The sequence below is a fragment of the Sciurus carolinensis genome, chromosome 3, assembly GCF_902686445.1.
Source record: "Sciurus carolinensis chromosome 3, mSciCar1.2, whole genome shotgun sequence".
NCBI classification, from domain to species: domain Eukaryota; kingdom Metazoa; phylum Chordata; class Mammalia; order Rodentia; family Sciuridae; genus Sciurus; species Sciurus carolinensis.
The window spans coordinates 37,671,796-37,691,780 of NC_062215.1; the positions used below are offsets into that span (position 1 = coordinate 37,671,796).

The window sequence follows — 19,985 nt, forward strand, 5'->3', positions numbered from 1 at the left end:
CCCTCCAGACCTTGGGATAGAGTCAAAGAAAAAGTTAGAAAGGATTAGTTACAGGAAGTGGTCTTACAAAATTAGCAGTGATTTAATGTGTGAAATGATGGCCCTGGGCTGCTGGAGAAAATAAACTGGCTGGTTTTCTACATGTTCATGTGCTCCACTGCCACAAAGCAGTGTGTCACTGGAAAACCAATTCATTGGTATTTGGAGCACCTAAGGCAGGGAGGGATTGGACTGAGGCCATGACAAAACTGGTCAAATTGAATTTGCTTTGAGGGCTACATCAGAGGACACAGCTGCACTTGGAAAAAGGCCAAACATTTCCTCTTAAGCAAAATCACATACACCAAATGCAATAAGGCTTCAAAACTTTAACCTGGAAGTAGGGGGATTTTTTTTTTTTTTTTTCCTATTATTTTGGTAGAGCAGACTAAAGCTCTCATTCACTCCAACTTCAATTTTTCTTTTATGAAAAAGCATGTGTCTTTCACTCTGGGCCTCTAAAACCAAACCTAACTTCTAATTACTGTGGCCTTTCTAGGCTATCTATAAATGTTCAAGGAGCAATTATATTCCATGAGATATTAAAAAACACTTTGTGATTTTAAATTCCATGATTAAATAAATTCAGTTAACACTGAGTTAAACAGTTACTTCAATGAAAGCCTTCTCTGAGCTTTTAGTGTGTGAATGGCAACTTCTAAGAGAGGCATGTCACATGTTATATTTTCAACCTTAATTGTCCACAGAACCTCCATTCTTCTTTATTGAGGAACAAGTGATCTCAGGAACACGCTATCTGAAATGTTGCTACTGGATCAACTGCCACAAGAGTAATGGTTAATCCAGGGTCTGGTCTCTTCCAAGTGAGTGTAGAGGCTGTTTCTCTAAAGGGATCCATTCTGATTCTCACCACTAGCTCCTGTGTGTTTTGCACCCAGGGGTTCCTGAAGAATAGTTTATTCCATGCAAAGCTGTCCAACATCCTGTGCTTACCAGGTGAGGTTCCTGGTAACTGACCAGTTGAGTCTCAGTGAGAGGGACAGATGATACTGTCATCTACTTATGGCATGGCACAAGATGAAGAGAATCAACTAGTTATTTTGATGGTAATCATAGAAGACTCTCTCAACCCCTCTCCAAGGGCTGTGGAGGTGTTAGGTAATCCTACCTGAAGTTTATACATTCAAAAGATGGCAGTTTGTCTATCTTTTATATCTGAGGGCTCAAGCAGGGCTTGTCTCCTGAATGTCTCAGACAAGGCCTACTGGATCATCACATTCAAAAGAGGCATCACAGGAAGAAGCTGATCACTTCAGATTTCAAAGCTCTATATGAAAAGATGTGTCTGAACACAGAAGATGAAAACAACACAGAGAACTAATATTAAAAACAAAAAGTTGGAACAACTTTCTGTATTGCCATATTGCCTCTTTCCCCCAATATCCTGCTCCAGCTTCAAGGGGAACATGCATGTGTGCTGAAAGCACCTTTTGAGAAATATCTAAGTGTGGAAGAGGAAATGATGGGGAAATGAGGAAAGAGGACATACTGACCAAGCACCAAGGCTCATTTTCAGTCTTGTACTGAGACAGATGAGGGGGAGATAGAGGGGTAGAGGAAGTCCTCAGACAAGGCAGGCACAAAATGCAGGACTCTAAATAGTGAAGAGCTTCTTTCATTCCAGTGAAACAAATCCCCTGGGAATAACAGCTGCTATTATTTCTCCTCTTGGGTTACCCCTTTTTATGATCTATTATAGTAGTAAAATTAACTACAAAAGAGTCTAGGAATTTTTAATGGTGAATGAAAGAAGATAGAAGTATCATATAAAAGCTGATACAAGAAAAAGGTTACTAGCCAGGTTTTAATCAACCATAATGCATTCTTTAATTATAAATAGATTCTAAATACAGGATCTCAGAAAGATAGCTACCTTTCCTTCAAAACTTTTGGTATTGAAGGAAAAGATGAAATGGTCCTTTTAATTATTTGGAGAGTGCATATCCTCAAAGGACACTTCAATGTTTAATGATTACTTAAGTCATTTGATTAAGACAGATTAATGGGATGTTTAAGGAATATGATTCATACGTCTTCAACTACTGAACTGGGTAGATGGATTCATTCTAGTCTGTTTCCTAAATCTGTTAGCTTGTAAGTAATCTAGTACTTTATATCAAACATCCCAAGTTTGTAAAGAGAGATTTGCAAAGTAATGTATCTAACACTTACTCACTAGAATCATGTTTAGATATGGAAAGAAAGAGGAAGGTAAGGCAAAGATAAACTTTCAAATATCTAATTGACTTACTAAGATAAAAATGAAACTTAGTTACTACTCACCAGCATTTAAATGGCATTCCTTTATCTGAAACTGGAGTTCATTTTCATTGGGAATATCCTTCCACGTAGCAAGGAAGACCTGGCGTTCTGTATTGGGAAGCAGTGGGAAAGGGTGGATACTGTCAGCATTCTGATTTCTGGTGCTTTGCACCATTTCTCCTTTGGCCTGCTGACTCTTGCAATACAACTAGCAGCAGGCTGGAATTGGAGCCAATTTTTATCTATTGCACTGGTGTTATATACTCCAGAACAATCAATCTCTCATCAAAAGCATTAAGATACACTGGGAAAGAGTTTACATTTAGAATTCACTTTTGGCTTCCTTGTTTTCCTATTTGGGTGACTGGGTAATTCTCGTGACCTTTCTGAGCCTGAATTTCTTCATATATAATTACATCTGTCCCAACTATCCAAAAAGCCACTGTAAAGGTCAAATCAGTTAAGCACCAATACAACTTAATAGTTACTAATATTGGTTAGTTTGCTTTTTTGGGGGGCGGTGGAGATTACAGGGGATCCAACCCAGGACCTCAGGCATAAGCACTCTGCCAATGAGCTACATCCCTAGCCCTTTTTATTTTGAGACAGGGTCTAATTTCCAAAGGCTACCCTCAAACTTGTGATTCTCCTGCTCAGCCTCCCAAGTTGCTGGAAATTACAAGTGTGTACCATTGCACATGGCCTACAGACTAGTTTTCTTTTTAATTGGGTAGGGGTTTCTTAAACAAAGGAAAAGAGAAAAGTCAACAGTCACATAGGGAGTACTAATGATTTATTATAAATTACTCATTTCTTATCTTGAGGGGGTATGAACTTAGGACAGAGTTAATTATTAAATTTACTCTCATTACCTCAAGTCATCATAAAAACAATTTCCATTTTGCACTCTTGTAAACTGAAACAGAAAAGCCAAGAATCTAGCCCATAGTTATACAGCTGATAAATGGAAAAGTTAAGATTCGAGTCCACATCTATTGTCCCCCAAACCTCTCACACTGTATCCTGGGGTACACGTTTGATTGGACTATTCAGATACTAGATGCTGTGATTTAAGAGACCAATGGCAGCGCAACAACAAAATGACTCAGGCAAATAAATAAGGAACAATTATTAGGGTTTTAGAATATCCTTATTCCACTTTTTTTTTTTTTTTAACCACAAAATAACATGTATTCCTGGGGCTATGTTCTCTTGACATTCTGAGGGAAGGGCAACAATATATTTAGCAGAAGGACAGGAAGACATACTTACCCATTTTGCCATCTTCTACAAAAAGCACATTGAGTGGGATGAGGCAGCTGAAGTAGAAGACATCAATATTGTTTTTAACAGCCACCTGCCAGGAAAGCAACAAGGGAAAATGAGGACATCATAGGTGGCCAGGTAGGAGCGAAAGAAAAGTTGTGTGTCTAGAAATCTACCTGCTTACTTCCTTCCTCTTTCAGTTGGTGAAGGTGTCCCCAAATCATGACACACCAACCTATAGGTGTAAAGCACATCCTTTCTTACACCACTGACATAGAACCGTGAGTACCTGCAACCCTACTCCAGAAGGGCTGTCTTCATGGCATAACTTCTACACCCAGAATAATTTATTCAGCTATTTTTTTTTTCTGTAATATTTCTTTTGCTGGGTGCACTGGTACACTCCTACAATAAGTGACTTGGGAGGCTGAGGTAGGAGGATTCCAAGGTAGAGGCCTGGGCAACTTAGAGAGATCCTTCCTCAAAAAAAAAAAAAAAATGGGGGTGCCAGAGATATAGGTCAGTGGTAGAGGTCCCTGGGTCTAATCCCCAGTACCACTAAAAAAAAATTGTTTTCAGCTATTATCTAATACTTTTTCTAACTATCCCTTTTGAAACCTAACAAAGTAGGTATCATTTGTCTCTCATTTTACAGACGAGGAAACTCAGGTTCAGAAAGACCAAGTAACATCTAGGGTCACATAGCTACTATACAGAAGAATCAGGATTCAGACTTAAATATATTTGACTCTAAAATCTTGTTTTTTTCCTCCATAGCAACTAGTACCATATTGCCTCATCTTTCTAGATAAATGTTTCAAAGTTATTTCTTTTATAAACCCTTGTTTCCTAGGATCTATTGTTGGAAAATGCTTGCTGGGTCGAACACTGGTAAACCTGATGATTTTAATAAGTTTTCAGCCTTTTAGGTAAGCAAAGAAATGAGCTTTCCATTCACAATACAAACTTATGGCTGTGGTTTTACCATGGTCTACTCAATTCAGAGCATGCTGTTTTTAGAAAAGTTACACTTAGGTACTTCCATTAAGGGCAAGACTGATGGGTGTACACATCCAGGAACACGCAGATTCCACTGCAGCACAAGACCCATATATGGTGGGGAGGGAGGAGGAGAACTGCTCCAAAGCACCACCTCCCACTGGTTTCTGTCACAGTGACTTTCCTACCTATGCTCTTTGCACTGTAGGAAAGCATTTCTCTGGGCAAGTTCTGTGATCAGTAACCACGTCTATTTCTCTTTCATTTTGCTCTTTAAAAAAAAAAAAAAAAAGGGAAAAAAAGGGCTTGTCTGGTATCACTATTGTCCTTTCCCTTTTAGGACAAATACCTACACTTCAACCATGTATCTCTTCACCAAACTTTTGGCAATAAGATTCAAATATCTTTCTGAAGTACTTGCATTTTTTTAACATTCTTTATCAATTCATCTTCCTGACTTAACCAGTACCTTTGCTTCCTCCTCCATAACTGTCTGGTTATATCTCCCTGACAGTCTTTCTGATCTCTCTCCCAGAAGAATCCCTCCAATTACTTCCCTTGTAACTTGTGCTTTTAACCTTTCAATTACCAGGCTTAGGAGTTTCCCACCTATATCACGTACCTCAATGCCCAAAAGGCTAAGATAACAGAATTCTCAGAAAGACTGAGCCTAGCAGATTTAAGCAGAGTAAATAATGTCAAGAAAGAGGAACTTCAGACTTTCTTTAAGATGCACTAGAGCACTGCTTTCAAAGACTGATGCTAGTTGTGGGCTTCTGGGACTGAGGTATTTTCTAATCCATCTGGTACTCAGCAGAATTAGAAGGAGAACTCTTGTTTCAAATAAGGGCACCAAGATGATCTTGAAACAGTGTCAGGCTCTGCAAAGGACATCTAGAAGAGAATACTGGGGAGATGAAGTGGGCTAACGTGGGTCACATTTAGGTCTCGTGAAATATGAATGATAATCATTACTATCATTTTTTCAATATAAAGCAGTAATATCTCATAATGTGCCATCCATTCAAATGTTTACTAATTTTTTTTCTTCTCCCTGGTAATGGTGATTGAACCCAGTGGTGCTTTACCACTGAGCTACATCCCCAGACCTTTTATATTTTGAGACAGGGTTTTTCTGAATTTCCCAGGCTGGCCTAAATTGCACTCCTCCTGCCTCAGTCTCCTGAGAAGCTGGAATTACTGTGCCTGGCCCTTTTGGACTCTTTTGACAAAGAGATGAAAGCCAGGAACCCCCTTGCTGAAAAAGGTACATGCAACATTTTGACATTCAACTGTAGGAGTTTCAAGACACCCTGAAGACTACCCCAGGACTTCTGCTCTAGAGTAATTCTCTGAGAAGTGGGAACACCCTACTGGAGGCAGCAGAGACAGGTGTTCAGAGTATAGTCTGGGAGCCAGAACAGCTGATTTCAAATTCTGATTCCAACAGTGCTAGCTGTCTGACCTTGGGCAAGGAGTGCTCATATAGGTTTCTGTCTATAAAAGGAAGATCACAATGGTACTGAATTCATGGAGTTGTGATGAGGATAATGAGCTAATATTTGCACAGCATACAGAACATGCCTACCTCCCAGTATTATAACAAGTTTTTTTTGTTGTTGTTTTTTTGGTGCTGGGGATTGAACCCAGGGTGTTGTGCATGCAAGGCAAGCACTCTAAAAACTGAGTTATATCCCCAGCCCTTTAACAAGTATTTGATAGAGAAAAACTTATGCTTTCACCATCTCCTGTTTTACCTTTTTACTGAGAATTTTTCAAAATTAAGGATAACCATATTAGATTTATCTGAAATCTTATGCTGAAATGTAGTACAACCATTATGCAAGAAAAAGATTAGAAAATCAGAATTGGAGAATTGTTAGCTTAATGATTCTTCTTGTTACTGTGCCTTGATAAAATATCATCTTTTAGGATCTCCTGTATAGGTCGGTCGCTCACTGCAGAAACATTTCAGCTCTTTTACTTTAGCTTTCCAGATCTGTATTTCGCAGCTTTCAAGCTTTTATCCTTGCCTAGGATGGTGTTCATTTCAAGAATATGGCTCTCCTGAATCTGACCTAAAACTCACAGCTCTGTGCCTTTTTACATGTTGTTCTTTCTGCTTTTAATATATTCTTCTCCTTAAGCTTCAACTGTCTGGAGAATATCAATTTAACCTTAAGATTCAATTCAGTCTTGAAAATTCTCAGAAAGCTCAAAACCTTCATCACAGCAACCAGTACATACACTTCTATTATAGCATAAAGTAATTGTTTTTATCAGGCTCACTCACAATGAACTCTGTAAGTGCTGGAGCTGGCTTTCATTTTCACCAACATACTGCCTGGTGCAAGAAACATTCGGTGCATGAAATTAAGGGAAAGACTGTGAGCAAATGGAATGAAACTCTGGTCTCTCAACTTTTTCCCTGCCTCTACCTCATTGATATGCACAACATAATCCCACCAGTAACACTGCTCATTAGGCACATGGACTTTCAGTGAGGCAGGGGTAGGCGGATGGTTCTTTCAGTGAGGTAGGTGAGGCAGTGGTTCTTTTGGTTTCGAATTACTAAGCTAAAATAATATCTACACATTAAGAAAGAAGAACATAAGCAGTGGATCATAACCAAAGAATGCTAGATTCTCCAAGGATATGCCAATCATTATTTGGCAAAAAAATACCAAGGGAAAAACACAGTATGAAGCCAGTTCAATTCCAGTCCTGATGTCAACTACTCTTATTAAACAGAACTGAATCAATCCTTAAAGAGGGAAAGAGGGAGGGTGAGAGAGGGAGAGAGACCCAGGAGGAGAAAAGGAGAGGGAGAGGGAGAGAGGGAAGAGAGGAAAAGAAATTAAGGGAACTGTTTTCTTATTCTAAAATTCACTATCCCAACAGGTTCAGAATATATTGGAAGATACAGCACAGACACGCTGGAGAACTACTTCCATGAGCTTTAACATTATGCCTAGTTTGCCTATGGGAAATCAATGATCACATATACATCCAACTGCTTACTTATATCTTCTCTTTGCTAACTTACAGATATCCCAAAAGGAATATGTCTAAAACCAAACTCTTGACCTCCCTCCCCTCCCCAACCCCAAGTAGAACCTCCTGCTGTCTTTCAAACTCAGTAAATGGAATACTGCAAAGCTTTTAATGTCTCCCTACCTCTGCCCATCCCCTGCAACTCCTACTTCACAAACCCTGGCTTCCCCAGGCTATTCTCCACACACCACACTCAGTGATCTTAAAATGTAGGTCAGCTCATAAATACTCCTTGGTGCAAGCCTCCACTGACTTCCCATCTCAGTATAAAATCACAGTAAACAATTGCCTATAATCTGACCATTACCTCTGATGTCATGTGTTGCTATCCTCCCCGGTTAGCTCCACTCAGTCTCAGGAGTCCGCTGCTCTTTCTTGCACATAAAAGGCATGCTCCTACTTCATGGCTTTTTGTATTTTGCTGTTTTTTTCTATCTGGAATGTTCTTCCTCCAGAAATCTACATGGCTCACTCCCTGCCTCCTTCAGATCTTTGCATTAATGATCTTCCATGACCAAAGTATTTATAAGATTGCATCACTTAACCTCCAACCCTAGAAGTTCATACCTCAATTCTTGTCCCCCACATCATCCTCATAACCATCCAATATACTTTTTTTGTTTGTTTACTGCTTGTCCTGATGCAACATATATCACTTCCAACCAAGTACAAATTCTAAAAAGGAAGGGATTTCTGTTTACCACAGAATTCTCAGTTTCTAGAACAGTGACTAGCAGGGATTAAGTACTGAATATGATCATAAAGCATTTTTAGACAAGATATGAACTTAGTTTAAAGGTTCCAAAGGGATAGCACTTTTCATTTTTTTAGTGTTCTTCCCTTCCCTTAACAGAAGAGGAAGTGTGATACACTGGGAGGAAATGTTGAGGTGGCGAGGGAGGGAGGAGCATCAGGATTAGGGGCTTAACACAAAAGTAACCTATCATAAAAACAAAGTTTTTTTGAAGTTCCATGAAGTAAATTCTGTCATGAATCTATGTATGTTTTTAAAATGTGTTTCTCCCTTTAGCTCTGAGTAAAACTGATGCTCCAGGGAAATGGGCCTTTGTGTACTCTTTAGCTTCAAGAGTCCTTAGCATAGTGGGTCATGACCAACCAGTGGTTCTTATAATTAAGTGGGTTAAAACTGGCAGAAACAAACATATAGAACAGAAAAAAATGTGCATCTCTTAAGCAGTAATATTTCCTGTTTTGTATTTATGCATGTATGCACAACATGTAAAATGTATCTGCTACCGGAAGCTGAAGTTTAAAAAGCATAAACGCCACAATATTCACAAACCAAATTAAAAGTAGGGAAAAAAGAGGAAAAAAGAACAGAAATGCACACCTCAGTTTCCACAGAGGGTGTGCCCAAAGTGGACCATGGATGGTACAAAAAAGCTGATCACCTAATCCTCTGTTCCTCTAGTATGTCATATGTAACGTGTGACCAAAACTATATTAACTTGCTTCTCAGAGACAATAATAGGAAGAACAAATAGAAATGATTAGAAGGCATTTTGAGACACAAAAGTGGGCTATAAATGCTTAATAATAATAATGTTTTTAAAAAGTTACTTTCAGTGGCTGCTGAGTAAAGAGCAGCCTGTCAGTTTCAGCCTGCAACCAGCAATTAGTTTCTTTCCATAGTAGATGAAGCCTGCTGCAGGAGCTGCAGCCTCTTCATGGGGGCACAGCTGGAGATGAGCAGGCTAAATTAATATTCTAACCTTGCTTCATGTACTCAAAGTACTACAACAAGGTATGAGATGAACTCGGTCTCAACTCTGAAAAATAAGACCTCTTAGCACACCTCTCACTGCAGGTAACCAAAGGAGGCACCACAAGAAACACCCAGTCCAGCAAGACAGGGCTCTCCTTGAGATCCTATCATCTACTCTTCCATGACGTCACTTGTGACCTTTCCAAGTCTCTGAAGAATATTTTTTTCTATTATTCCTTCTCTCCATTTAGCTTTTGGAAAGATTATTTGCAGGCTGGTCCAAGTTAGGACCAGGCAGTGACGCCAACCATCCCCAGTTCTCTGAGGAATGATGATTCAGATGTGTTTTTTAAGCACCACACAACCTAGTCAACAGATCCTAGGGGAATGGTTCTGAGTGACAGGTTTTTAATGGCACTGAGTCCAACTATGTGATATATGTCAGCTGAGATTAAAGGAGAAGTGGCCCTTCTACTAGCTACTGGAGTTAAATTGACCTATACTTCTGCAAACCTAGTCAATACCAAAAATGTCTTCCATCTAAAGTTTAACATCATCTTCCATTTCAAACCCTATCAATGAATATATTAACTGACAATTCTCAGAGAGATCCTGACAAAACAGAGAGGTCTATCTACAACATTTGACTGTATCTGAGTAGAGTTTAAAAATATAGCAGAAATAGTCATGAAACCCTCCAAAGAAAATGTTGATTTATTTTCCTTCTGATGCTTATTAAGTTTTAACCTGAATAGCATCTTTAGTTCAATTCTGAGGCTAAATACAAACAAGAATTCTCTTTCTATAATTTTTTATAGTTCACCCAATAGATCAAGTGGATTACAAGACAGCCAAACAGACCTCAAATAGCATCAACCTGCTGTTCATTCCAACTAAAAGCCAGACCTGTTCTTAGGACATGTTAGGACACTGTTTGCTATTAAGAGCGTGTGGACAGAGGAACCCTTTATAGGGAAAAATTGACAGGTTCCTCTTCTTTCGATAGAAGCAGTGGTTCCATGTCCCTAGGATGACAGTCCCTGTGGGGCAATCACATGCACTTCAGCATTTCAAGTTTCCATATTTAAAGCCTTTGGAACCAGAAAGGAAAGCCTTGAATGGGTCTCCAGATGATCTCTAAAACTCTTAAATCCTCTGGCAGCACATATAATTATTGGGTTTTAAAAACACAATGAACAAAAAACCACTTTAAAAAATAAAAATATAGTGAGATCTTAAGATCCAATTTCCTGACCAGGTGTGGTGTGGCACACCTGTGATCCCAGTGGCTTCAGAGGCTGAGACAGGAGGATCAGGAGTTCAGAGCCAGCCTCAGCAACTCAGTGAGACTCTGTCTCCAAATGAAATATAAAAAGGGTTGGGGATGTGGCTTAGTGATTAAGCACCCCTGGGTTCAATCTCCAGTACCAAAAAAGAAGAAGAAAAAAAGCCAGTCTCTTAAGAGTTGTTTTTTGTTTGTTTGTTTTGAGCTACATTATCAGACCTTTTTATTTTTTATTTTGAGAAAAGGGTCTCACTAAGATGCTTAGGTCCTCGCTAGGTTGCTGAGACTGGCCTCAAACTTGTGATGCTCCTGCCTCAGTCTCCCAAGTTGCTGGAATTATAGGCCTGCACCACAGTGCCCAATAAGCAGGCCTTGTTTTCAGAGATGAACAAAACCCAGAGGATATTGAACCTCAAATACTATGACTCCTTCTGTAGTCCTTACTCTGCCATGAGATGTACTTAACAGTCTCAAAACACTCTCAAATAATGCAGATCATGAATTACAATGTATATAGATTAAATTATAGAATACCAAAGAGAAGATTAAGATTTTTAAGTGGCATGCGGAAGCACTGATTGAAGACTTGGACTAAACTGTCAAAATTCTGATTTGGGCAGGAGTAAATTAGAATGATGTACTCCGAGGCCGTCCACTGGGAGAAGTCCAAAGCACAGCAGGGTTAGAACTACTGAAATCAAGTTCTGTAACTCTTACAGCAACTGAAACTAAATTCTCAAATATAGCTTTAGAAGCAGCCCACTGGTAGTCATTACCTCTGAACTACAGAAGGTAGGGCTAAATTCACATACTCAAAGTTCATATACAATCTCTAATTCATGGACAGTCAGGCACAAACTCATTCCCAAAGTAAATTTCAATTTAGGGGAGGATCTCAATTTTTTTACTCCTTGCCTCTTAATTTATAATCATACCTATTTCCATCAAAAAGAAAAAGCAAAGAAAATCTGTAATTGGGAAATGTTAGACCATTAACTTTTTAAACAAAAGATTATTGTTCTTCTAAAGGCAAAAGTATTGCCTTCTGAGTATTATTTGAAAACTTGTTTTCTTAAAGCAAAGAACTGAGCAATGAGACAAAATTAGTATTCACTGGCAAAAGATCACCCTTTTTGCCTTTCCTTTTAAAGTTTGCCTCCTTAAACATACATGTATGTATGTATGTATGTATGCATGTATGTATGTATCTATCTATCTTCTATCAGGTTTATGAAAAAGATGGGTTTCTTTCTGGTCTTACTATAAAAAGGACTTGCTCAGCTCCACTTCCTGTCAGGCATCTAAATGATTTCAGTTTTCCTTGAGGCTCAAGACACTTAATGAGCATCTTTGAACTTCTTCATTTACTTTGAGCATGAGCTCAGGCCATTACTGTAGACCACTATTAGGACCCTGGCTTCTCTGCTTAGAAAACTACTAATGCAGTTTCTCCCAGATTGGTGATATAAGCCTGAGGATCAGGTTGGTGGTATAGAAAGAGTTAAACAACTTCCACAACTCTCACAGGACCATTCCTATGTCACTGGCATAGGTCAAGGGAAAATAATGCCAGGTATGCGGCTCATGTTCCGTTCCAGGAAACTCCCTCATTTTGTGTGTGTGTGTGGGGGGGGGGTGGGGTACTGTGGATTGAACCTAGGGGGTGCTCTATAATCCCCAGTCCTTTTTTAAATTTTTATTTTGAGACAGCAGGGTTTTTTTTTTTTTTTTTTTGAGACAGGGTTTTGATAAATTGCCAATGCTGACTTTGAACTTGTAATCCTCCTTCTTTGGTCTCCCAAGTCACTGGGATTACAGGCATATGCCCCTGTACCCAGCTATCATGTTTTATATGTTGGGAAAAATAAACCAGCAACTTACAGCAAGTGCACACATGACATGACATATCTCTGCTAAAACATAACCCACGTGTAGTAATACCATACTGACCAACCCTGTGACTATCCAGAAACTTTTATTATGAGCCTTTAGCAGTTCTCCCCATAGGTCTCTCAGCCTGCCTGACTGGTAAACTGCCCAACTTCTAAAAAATTTTTACCTTAAATAGGTTCTGGGAACCCTATCCAAGGATGAAAACACAAAAACCAATCAAGCAAACAAAAAACCCCTAAAGGTACTAACCTCTTTTTTCCCTTTAATGACAACTATGTGTATCTTGCTAAGACTGACTGATGTGATCCTGGTTGCAGCACCTGTTGCATCTTAGAATATTATTTATGTTAATATTTGGATGTGGGAAGGAGGGGAATCATGAGCTATTGTTTGCTGTGTAGGATTCCACTGCTCAAAACACATTTAATACACACTATTGAATCACAAGACAGCGAAGGCAGGATTAACAAACTATCAAGGTAGCCAGGCCTGGAGGCTCATGTCTGTAATACCAGTGGCTTGGCAGGCTGAGGCAGGAGGATCACAAGTTCAAAGCCAGCCTCAGCAACTTAGCGAGGTCCTAAGCAACTCATGAGATCCTGTCTCTAAATAAAATCCAAAAAAGGGCTGGGGATGTGGTTCAGTGGTTAAGTACCCTTGAGTTCAACCTCCAGTACCAAAACAAAACAAAACAAAATAAAACTATCAGGGTGATATTCCATATGTCAGTCTAGTATGTTATGGAAGGCCAACTAGAAACTTGAATAGAAGACAGACATTAGTAATAGCATAAAAACCAAAGATTATCTAGCTGCAAGTTGGAAATCAAAAGGATTTCCATGTGCTTCATGGCATATTATTCAACCTTATATGTATGAAAGGAGGTTCTGTGGTTGTAAAAGTGCCTGGACAATAGGCAGATCACTGAGCGCAGACACTGTCTCTATGTGGTCCAAGGAAGGAGGTCATACATAGAAGGGAGAGAAATTATTGGCAGGTACATAACATGAATGATGGAATTGAGAAACTGTGTTTTCATTCTGAGTATTTGCCCTCAAATTCCTTCAATGGTTCCTGGAAACAAAGGCTGCTACCAAGTCAAGAACCACCCTTTGCTCACATGATTTCTAAAACGATGAAGTAACATTTTCTTTAGTCTCCAAACCATAACTGATTATAACTATATTTGCCAGCACCCCTGTTTCTAACTGGTTCTTCTTTTTCTTTTTTTTTCATTCATTCATTCTTTCTTTTTTTCTTTTTTTTGGTGGGGCTGGGGATTGAACCAGGGGCCCTGTGCATATGAGGCAGGCACTGTACCATCTGAGCTATATGCCCAGCCCCTAACTGATTTTTCTGTTTAAAATCAGACTGACCACACAAATGCCTTTAAACTTAGGTTTTCCTGAAGTGGCATAAAAAAGAAAATGAATTCAGATTGAGAACATTTTCATTATAATCCTACTTGATTGGGCTGGGGTTGTGGCTCAGTGGTAAAGTACTTGCCTAGCACGTGTGAGGCAGTGGGTTCAATCCTCAGTACCACATAATCCTATCTGAATTTTTGGTCTTGTGTGCCTTGATTCAAATGGAAACTTGTTCTATAAAATCCTAAAATGTAGAACTAAGATCTACTATAGAAAGAATCTAAAGGAAGACATATTTTAGCTAAAATGAACAACTCCCTAATAGAGTTTTATGAAGATAGAATGGGTCATTTTTTAAAAAATAAACACAATACCTTTATTTTATTTATTTTGTGGTGCTGAGAATCAAACCCAGCACCTCACATGTGCTAGGCAAGCACTCAACCACTGAGCTACAACCCCAGGCCCAAATGGGTCATTTTAGGATAGTAAAACACTGGGAGTATTCATGTAGATACCAATGTGCCAATCACTGTCAATGTAGGATAAATTCTATCAGCAATAGATAGGGTTTGAACCAGGAAATATTAAAGGTCATTCTTTCCAAACTGTAAGATTTTGTATTCTTCATATGTACATGGTTCATATGGCTTAAAGCTTTTCAAAAGTTTTCTTTTTTTTATGGTACTAGGGATTGAACCCTGAGCCCTGTGCATGCTAGGCAAGTACTGTATCACTGGACTACAACCAAAGTCCTCAAAAGTTTCATGAGGACTTTTATGTACAGACCTCATATTATCAAGCCTACATAATCCTTACATAAAAAATATGAGAACATTATTTTCTTGCCTCGTAAAACATGATGCAAAATATAAGAGTCCATATAAATGAAAGCAGAACAGGACTCTCCAATGGACTTTAATTCAGCTCAGGAAAACCTCAGCAGTGAGTTTTCTTTCTTTTTTTTTTTTTTTTTTGGGTGCTGGGGATCGAACCCAGGGCCTTGTGCTTGCAAGGCAAGCACTCTACTGACTGAGCTATCTCCCCAGCCCCTCAGTGAGTTTTCTTTAACTTAAGGTTTTGAGTAAAGATTACCAGCAGAATGAAAACATAGAAAGATACCTTTTTCTTAAAAATTCAAATTCCCCTAATACATAAAAAGACCATATGGTTACAGCTATTTCTAATCATGTAACAATCTAGAAACCCAAAATCTGATTCCATTTTTATCAAGTCCTAACGTATGATAAAGATGGCTGTTTTATCAATCAAAGACCACAAATCACTTTCATTATTACTATTTTTGATCTACTTTTAAAAATTCATCTATCTTTTGCTCGGGGACCCTAGCATGGGTTTCTGTTTCTTGGGTAATCTTACTTCACAGACCCGCCCTGAACTCACTTTTTTGTGGGGGGGCGGGAATGGAGACTGAGGATTGAAACTGGGGCAGTCTTATCAAGGAGCTATTACCCTACCCTCAACATCTTGAATAGCTGGGATTACAGGTATATACCACAACTGGTCACTTTGGTGGTGGGGATTGAACCCAGGGCCTTGTGCATGCAAGGTAAGCTCTCTACCAACTGAGCTATAACCCCAGCTCCATAGGCCCCTTTTTATGAGGAACTAGCTTGGGTGTTTTGAGGACTGAGTTCTGGGCTTCAGAAACAACTGTATCCTGCCATTGAGGGCAAGTTTCTCATCCATCAGACCACTTCTCCTTGCCAGAATCTATCTTATTTTTGCAGGGCTAGGGAGTGAACGCAAGGGCCTCCCTCACACAGAACAGGCAATGCTCTACCACTGAACTACACTCTCCAGCCCAGCTAGAATTTTTGTCTACTTCTCATGTGTGGTCATTCAAGCTGGGCAGTTGCTGTTACTAGGCATATTCCTAAAAGACAGCCCAGATGCTGGGGATACAGCTTAGGGGCAGAGTACTTGTCTATCATGTACAAGGCCACCCCAGTACTAGGGGGAAAGGGAAAGAGGCAGAAGAGCCCAGAAACTGGTAATTGAATGGTGAGGGGCAGTGCTTGGAACAAAACCTAATGCCTTGTGCACTACATGCTAGGCAAGTAATGTACCACTAAGCTAAACCCCCAGCCTAAATCTTGGTTATTTTGGGGGGGAAAAAAAGGTATCAACAATAGCAATCTAGTAATAAAGGAATGTTTAGTAGTACATAAGATACTAAATTTCTCTAATGAAATTAAAGGACATGTGTGTAGTCCTGATGTGAAATGAAATGTGTAGTCGCAGCAAGTCATTTTCTATTTTCTTTGGTGGCAAAATGTTTTAATATTTCATAATTAAGAATTCAATACCTACATACTGCTTATGGAAAATTTTAGGTTTAGGATTATGTGCAACACTAGATCTATTTGTCTGACCGGGAAATCTCTGCATTGTTCCTATAATAGCTACCACTTCAAGAACTCAAGTGTACACAAGCAGCACTGTGATGCCACAAAAGCAATCAGAGTGTGCAATTGTGGATCTTGGAAGACCAAAGGAAGCTTTAACACTGAACTCGTTTGGACTATACAACAGTCAAGAAAAGTCAGCAAATGCCAGGCTGATTTGCTTCATTTGATGGAAGCTGCTGAAAAGGTCTTCCTCTTGGAAGCATTTACTAGTTTTTCTGGTACAATAGCTATAGTTGTGGGCTTTCTGAGTGTGAATGGACATATGCAAGACATGAAATATAAGGGACAGGCACCATTCGCAACTGACTGTTTCATAGGCTGGGACTGCAACATAGGAGTCACAAGGGACAGAATTTTCTTCTGGGGCCGTACATTAGCAAAAAACCCTTTTGGCTAACAAAGATCTTAAAGATATGTGTAAATAGGATTGGAAGATTGTATCCTTTGTAGCTAGTGTCTTCAGCACTTTGTCCTAATCATTCAAAGGTTAAATGAACAGAACTGATGATACTGCCTTATTTCAGAAGAGACTTTGAGAGAAAAAAACTGAGATTTTATATCTATTTCTTTTCCCTAATTAGCATTTAGCCTCTTACTCAACTGTGTTTATGTGAGGTTGAAAGACAATAAACAGATAAAAAGATTTTAAAAACATATATATATATATATATGTGTGTGTGTGTGTATATATATATAGCCAATAGATAAAAAATATACATATTTTCTATATATATATATGTATATATATAGAAAAAAGCCAATTCTTTATCCACAGATTCACCTCTAAGGTCCTTTACAAAATACTGTTAAAGGAAGGAAAGAAGAAATAAGAAGGTACTATCAGTCCTCTAGGCAAAGGCAGTACACTGAAAACCCCACTCAAATTTCCTTTCTTCTGAAAAAAATTCTGCCATAATTAAAGGAAAATAAAAAATGTTAAAGCCATAAATTGATAAAAAGAAGAAGTAAAAATCATAGTACTAGAAAACAGGTGGATTAGCAATAATACCTTAGAACTTTCAAAGGTTTAGGATTGGTACCACCTTTGAAATTGTACAGGAGATGGGCATTAAAAGAAAGATTGGGGCTAGGGATGTACCTTGCCTGGCACATCCAAGGCCCTGGGTTTGATCTCTAGCTACTACCGCCCACCAAAAAAAAAAAAAAAAAAAAAAAGAAAAGGAGGATTAGGATGCCATTAAGAGTTTTGGATTCCCTACCATTCTATACTGCCAGGCACTGAGTCCCTGTACAAAAATGAAGATTAATTCCTTTACAGAAGACAAAGTATACGGCACTTAGAAGTGAATGCCAGATAAGGTTGAGGGGGTGAGGATTAAGTGAATTTATACAGAGTGGATGCTAAGAGTCTCTAGCTTTCTTTCCTGACTTAGTTCCCAGAAGGCTAGCACAAAGTCTTTACGTTCCAGACAGTGGACTCAAAGATGATTTTTGTTTTGTTTTTTTGGTAACGGGTATTGGATCCAGGGGCACACTGCCACTGAGCTATATACATCTCCAACTCTTTATTTTTTATTTTGAGTCAGGGTCTCACTAAGTTACTGAGGCTGGCCTTAAACTTGTGATCATTCTGCGTTAGCTTCCCAAATTGCTGTATCAGGAAATGGGAATATGGGAAATATGCATGTAGATGATAGCAGTGAGGGGGGAGATGTAGAGTCCTAAACCTGAAGTCCTAATAAAAGCATGTAACTAAGAGATAAAGAGGTAAATGTCTACAGAATCAACCAAAAAAATTAAGATTACCTCTGTGGAAGAAGAAATTAGGGTCCTGTTGAGGAAAAAAAGATGGGGACTAGGTTTTTCTTACCTTAGAACTAGTCAACTCTTTAAACTGTGCTTTTGTAATCCTGGCAAGTAGTAACTTCAAAGAAAGATGCTACCAGTGTTCTCAGAAAAGTCTACAGCCCAGTGAGAAAGGAAGCACAGCATCTATGCAAAGACCAAGACCACCACTCTTGGGATGAACACAAAACATGTCATAATTCCACATCTTGCAGACAGACTTGAAGCAGCAGTCACTTGCCAGGTGTCAAGTTTGAAGAAGTATATTGGAAAAACATTTCTAAGCAACTAACAGATGAAATGAAAAATAATGACATCAGAGTCATTTAAACTCATTTAGAGAAAATTCATTTGGACATCTGTTAAGGTTTTTTTTTTTTTATTTAAGTAGAGGAAATCAATTCTTTTTTTAAGGAATATAATTATATGATATAAATAAACTCAAGAGAGGTTCCCAATAGGGGAAAGTTTAAATTTACTCTTTATTCTCTATAATATTTATAAATTAAATTCACAAAGGTATGGGTGTGGTGCTGGGGTTGAACCCAAGTCTCACACACATTAGGCAAGTGCTTTACCCTGAACCATGCCTACAGCCTCACAAAGAAAGACTTTTATAACCAACATGAATGAAACAACAACAACAAAAAATGTTTATACGTTTAAATCTCCACTAGTTCTTTAATTTCTGTCTCTAAAGCATAATCTGCCTTACATTTTAAGAACGAATGGTATCTTTTTAGCCTTATTTAAATGGGTTTTTCAGATCATAAACCAATATGTTGTATAATGAACATTTTTCCATATTTATCAGTGCATTAGAGTTGTATATAATGGTGGAATCTGTTATATATTCATATATGCACACAATATAACAATATAATTTGGTCAATATATCTCCCCTGTATATCCCTTTTCCTTCCCTCTTCCTTCCCCCATCCCTTTCTTCTACTCTTCTGATGGACATTTAAATAAAATTCTTATACTCAGTGTTTTATTATAGTTTTGACAACTGGGTTTGATTTATTTTGTTCTACACACTGATATAAAGTCAGTCAAAAATCACAAAAACCCCATAATCCATTCAAAATTTCATTTTCTCCCCAATCTCCCCCCATGACAATTTTATGGTGTGGAGTACTAGAAAAATACTAATTTTTCAAATAAGCTCTTAATCTAAACATTATGTAATTATGTTTAAATGCTTGATCCATTTTTCCCCCCTGGCTTTATCTGCATCTACATGGTCCACCTTTGTAGTGAAATTTTGATTCTTTTTGTTCAGATGGAGACAAGGGCAGAATGGAAGGTGAAATCTAAAGTAACTCACCCACCTTAAGCTAGTCATTAGTTTCAACTTCTATCAGAAGATGTTAAACAGAGCTGCTCTCAGGGAAAAAAATTTTTTTTTCCAATTTTTTGCTTATCTTCTCCATTGGGACATGCCAATTAATGAGAAAACTACAATTATCACATCCCTGAAAGAAGAGAACCCATGGGAAAAACTTGAAGACTCTGTAGTTGACTACAGATGGAAGATTTTTGAGTATGCTGTTTGTTTTCCCTTTTTTTTTTTTTTTTGGCACTACTGAGAACTGAACCCAGAGGCTTGTACATCCTCATTCCTTTTTAAATTTCACTTTGAGACAGGGTCTCACTTAGTTGCCCAGGCTGGCCCTGTACTTGCAATCATCCTGCCTCAGACTCCCAAGTAGCTGGGATTATAGGCATGCACCACCGAGACCTGTTTTATATAAAATCAGGTTTGTAAATTACTAGCCATAACACCATATCAATACTTTTGAGGGGGTGCTTTGAACTAAGATTCAACTTTA

At 38.5% G+C, this 19,985-nt stretch overlaps 1 protein-coding gene across 3 annotated transcripts in view; it reads right to left on the bottom strand.

Annotated features, from left to right (window-relative positions):
• Ap2b1 (adaptor related protein complex 2 subunit beta 1) overlaps nt 1–19,985 on the bottom strand; it is a 111,930-nt gene that overhangs the window by 11,454 nt on the left and 80,491 nt on the right. For all 3 annotated transcript variants that reach the window (XM_047542753.1, XM_047542755.1, XM_047542754.1), the window contains 2 exons: nt 3,595–3,679; nt 2,344–2,430 (listed from right to left, as the gene is read on the bottom strand). In XM_047542753.1, the coding sequence (XP_047398709.1) occupies nt 2,344–2,430; nt 3,595–3,679 (172 nt within the window). The remainder of the gene's footprint in view (nt 1–2,343; nt 2,431–3,594; nt 3,680–19,985) is intronic.